This window comes from Etheostoma cragini, chromosome 12 (assembly GCF_013103735.1).
Source record: "Etheostoma cragini isolate CJK2018 chromosome 12, CSU_Ecrag_1.0, whole genome shotgun sequence".
Classification (NCBI taxonomy): Eukaryota; Metazoa; Chordata; class Actinopteri; order Perciformes; family Percidae; genus Etheostoma; species Etheostoma cragini.
The window spans coordinates 367243-371835 of NC_048418.1; the positions used below are offsets into that span (position 1 = coordinate 367243).

At 43.1% G+C, this 4593-nt stretch overlaps 1 protein-coding gene across 1 annotated transcript in view; it reads right to left on the bottom strand.

Moving 5' to 3' along the window:
* Window positions 1-658: 658 nt before the first annotated feature.
* nmnat2 (nicotinamide nucleotide adenylyltransferase 2) overlaps window positions 659-4593 on the bottom strand; it is a 7530-nt gene continuing 3595 nt past the window's right edge. Inside the window, exons 2-8 of the mRNA XM_034887325.1 lie at window positions 4359-4518; window positions 4176-4256; window positions 3533-3577; window positions 3308-3384; window positions 2082-2183; window positions 1803-1870; window positions 659-1122 (exon numbers count right to left, since the gene is read on the bottom strand). Coding sequence (XP_034743216.1) covers window positions 1020-1122; window positions 1803-1870; window positions 2082-2183; window positions 3308-3384; window positions 3533-3577; window positions 4176-4256; window positions 4359-4518 — 636 coding nt within the window. The 3' untranslated portion in view covers window positions 659-1019. The remainder of the gene's footprint in view (window positions 1123-1802; window positions 1871-2081; window positions 2184-3307; window positions 3385-3532; window positions 3578-4175; window positions 4257-4358; window positions 4519-4593) is intronic.

The window sequence follows — 4593 nt, forward strand, 5'->3', positions numbered from 1 at the left end:
GAGATAATTTATATATATATATATATATATATATATATATATATATATTTTATCTCCAGCAGTCAGATTCACTGTGTTCATTCTGAAGGAAAAACTGCACATGGGGGGGCTTTTAATTACATTTTCAGCATGTTTAGAGGCTAAAAACACATTTATAACTTGCCCTGTTGAAGCCTGTTGGTGCTAACGCTAGCAGGAGGATAACTCGGTGTAGACAGCACCGGTTGGTTAGTTTCTCTCTCTACTGTCAGACCTGATTGGTTAGTCTCTCTCTACTGAGAGACCTCCAGACCTCCAGAGTTACAACAACGAAGCTACATGTTGAAATTGAGCACAATTCTCCTTTAAAGAGCTGGGTTTCCCAATTGTTCACTGAAGTATCTAGAATGAGAGACAATGAAACCCTCACAGCACCTTTAAACCAGTCCGGCTGCCCTGGAGTTGATCCCTTCCAAGGATAACTATGACATAGACATGAGTAGTTTTGGGAGACAAAAGACCACTTCTTTATTTCAATCATGTAAAAGAAAAGACTGTAGATTGGGGGCAATTTGGGAATTTCACACTTTTACTTACGAATCTGTCAGTATGATTGGTTCTTGCGTGAGGCCCAATAACCCTGTCGCCTTTTAGCGAAACGCTACCCTGATACAGAAGGTTTTTTTCCCATCAGCCCCTGGTACACAGAGCATGCCTGGTTGTATGTCATGCAACCCCAATAACTTTGAATAAAGACATAACAAACAGAGGAAACACTGCTGTAACCATTGCAGTGAAAATGCATCGATGACACCCCTGCAGCCCTTAAGGAGACCTCCAGACCTGCCCACCAACACCCCAATCCCATCCCAAAATGGCCGCCACCCATCCCGGCCCCCTCCCTGATGGTAACGTCATGACACAGACAGAAGTAGGAACACTAATGCTCCGGTGTGGAAAAGCTCAAAGAAGAGTATATGTTTGACACAGAAGACAAAGAAGGAAGTTGGAGGGTTCTCTGCAGACGGGGGGGGGGGGGTCTACCCGGAGGCGTTGATGTACAGCTGACTCTGCAGGATGTAGTCTATGACGGGCTGACTCAGGTAGTCCACAACATGGCCGTCTCCGTGCTGCAGGGCCAGTCTGAGGGACGGGGAGAGGGAGGGACACACATTCACTCAGTGTGGACATTTTGTATTTTACATTTAACCTGCTTAAGTCTTCATCAGTGTCCTGTATCAAATCTATAAGTATTACAATTGAAATCACAGTAGTCTAAGAATTACTGTAGAAATCACAGTAGTCTAAGTATTACTGTAGAAATCACAGTAGTCTACGTAAGTATTACTGTAGAAATCACAGTAGTCTACGTATTACTATAGAAAAATCACAATATAGTCACTATAGTACTCTAAATACTACAGTAAACTACTGTATTTTAACTTTCTTATCTCACGTTGTGTTTATTGGTTTTGTATTTTCTAATGAATACATAAAATACTGTAAATGGAAGTACCTTAAGTACCTTTACTGTAAAAAGAATTCACAGTAACTTGACTAAAGTTACAGTAAGTTACTGTAAATTTGACATTGAATTAGTTGAATTAGTTTTAGTGTACGCAGTAAGACATTTAACACAGAGTAGTCTTCTTTGTTCCCTGTTTTGATTTTTGGATGTGGCTTTTAAATTTTGCTCCTTGGACTGTTTGAAGTGGAAACCCTGCTCTGTGTGGGGTTTTTTTTTGGGGGGGGGGGGTTTGCTTCCGCCTGCCTCCCTCGTCTCTGCTCTCGGGCCCTCCTCCCGCTACGCCCATCACACCCACCTGCTCTTGGTGGAGCTGACGATGGACATCGGGTGGCTCATCCCGTCTTTCACCACGGTGATGTTGTCCTGGAAGGACACAGATATGAGATGAGACAAAGAAGGTGTACATTTGTCTTCCTTACAGAGTTAACCATCCAGAGGTTAGCTGCAGGTTCTTATTGGCTGTAAAGCCGTTGGATGGAAATCATTTCCACCAGATTTCCTCACATGAGTTTTTTTACCCAACTTCAGATACTTCGATAGACGAGTGGATGGAGATTTAGCCTGAGATATTAACCTTGAACTTGCGAAGGATGGAGGAGTGATTCATGATCTTCTCTGTGTCGGCTCCATCACGAGGAACAACCACGATCCCAAAATCTCCCACGATCACCTCCATCTGATACCCACAGAAACACAAGCGCCAGTCACTCAGTCTGAAGGCGATAACATGACATATATGTACAGTATATGTCACATATATAACATCAGCTGGACTGAATCCATCCATCTCATAATGATTCTCATGATTGCTTGTTCAGGAGAAGTGAACTTTGACTCACTAATCATTACGCCTGATAAAAGAAACCATCTCGACAGAGTTGAACCAGAAAGAAGGCTATTATACATATTATATTATACATGTATGATAGTCTAGTAAATTGTTCCCTTTTTGAATTACTAATATTTCCCTTAAAGGGCAACTTTCTTTTTTTAAACCTGGACTAAAGTTTTCCGTGTTTTGTGTGTAAGTGACTGATAGGAACAACAATCAAGTGGAAACAAGCTGTAATGTAATACATGCTAAAAGTGTTTTACATGGAGTCTGGTGGAGATATGCTGCTCTATACACGCTAAAAGTAGTGATTATTTACATGGAGTCTGGTGGAGATATGCTGCTCTATACACGCTAAAAGTAGTGATTATTTACATGGAGTCTGGTGGAGATATGCTGCTCTATACACACTAAAAGTAGTGATTATTTACATGGAGTCTGGTGGAGATATGCTGCTCTATACACACTAAAAGTAGTGATTATTTACATGGAGTCTGGTGGAGATATGCTGCTCTATACACACTAAAAGTAGTGATTATTTACATGGAGTCTGGTGGAGATATGCTGCTCTATACACACTAAAAGTAGTGATTATTTACATGGAGTCTGGTGGGTTTGGTGATGGTGATTTCTGTTTCATGTTAAACTAAAAGGATCTTACTCTTTAAAAGATCTATCTCTGTAGGGATCCATCCCATAATGTTGTCACACACTCAGTTACATCATTCAAGCCCTTGGATTCCTTCACTGTCTCTTGCTAAGAGCTAGCATTCATATTAGCATGATGTTTCGCTCGTTAGCATTGTGAGAGAAGAATAACGCTGCATGCTAACGCTTTCTTTTTGCATGTGTTTTCCTTTCTCACGGCCATCGTAACGACCCGTCGGGTTATTACGATGGCATTCAGAGGAAATAGAGAAGGGGCGGGGCTACATGTTGGGTAGGGGGCGGGGCTACAGTGTGCTTACATCACTGTCCTTCCACAGGCCAGGGATGCAGAAGGACTCCAGGAGATCACTGCCACACAGGAGCAAGATGCGTAACTCTACAGACGACAAACAGGCAGGAGGAAAGAGACACGTTCTCAGTAAACCACGTTTACTGGACACACACAAACCAGGAGGCCAGACACAGCAGGAAGGAAAACCAGAGGACACGAGACGGGTCTGTCCCGGCTCACAGGGACGACTCACCGATCTCCTCGTATCGCATGGCCGGGCCCAGGTTCGCGTTTTCATCTGACAACAACGAAACAGACAGGAACAACAGTAGGATTAGTAATAAGACACACTGTTACATACAACTTTAACAAGGTATTAGTAGGTACACACACACACTTACAGGCACACACACACACACACACATACAGACGGAGAGACACACACACACACACACAGACACACACATACACAGACACACACTCACATACAGACACCTGCTCTCTATTCATACACACACCTTCACCTGTCCCAGGTGAGGTCTACACCCCGTGACATCATCATCTATATCATGGTTTCTTACCTTCATATAATCCTAATTAATTTCACGTCACTTATTCACTGACATTGCAATGTTTTCACTTCACTTACTTTAGAATACTTTTCATTTAACGGCCCTTTACATTCATTCAGCCTTTTGAACACAACTGTTGTTTGTTGATTTGCTTTTTACTGAAAAACTGCTGCTGTCACAAGGGAATGTCCTCACTGTGGTATGAATAAAGTTGTATCTAATCTAATCTACATGATAAAGCTATATTAAATCTAACGTGATCAACAGTAATTATGATGATTTGCATACAGGTGTCAGCATGATGAGAATAACACGTCGACTCACCGACGAAGGTGAAGCGGTCGGTGTGAGGACGGACGCAGCAGATCTTCCCCAGGTTCTCACTCAGCTTCCCCCACAGTTTGACTTAGAGAGAGGGAGGGGGGAGGGAGGGGGGAGAGAAATAAATTAATAAATAAATGAATAAATGACTACTGTAAAGGATGAAGATGGAGGACGGCGACTCACTGGCGGTGGGTTTGTGGTTCATGGTGTTGTGGTTCTGGAAGATGGGCGGAGCCTCGTTCTGTGGCTGACCAATCACAGGAGTCGTCAGCGGCGTGTTGACGTTGGACAGAATGCAGCCGGTGACTCTCTGACCAACAGAAACACCATAATAACTCAGTAACTATGGAAACGCCAGAGCAGGGGGAATGAGAGGGGAAACACCAGAGCAGGGGGAATGAGAGGGGAAACACCAGAG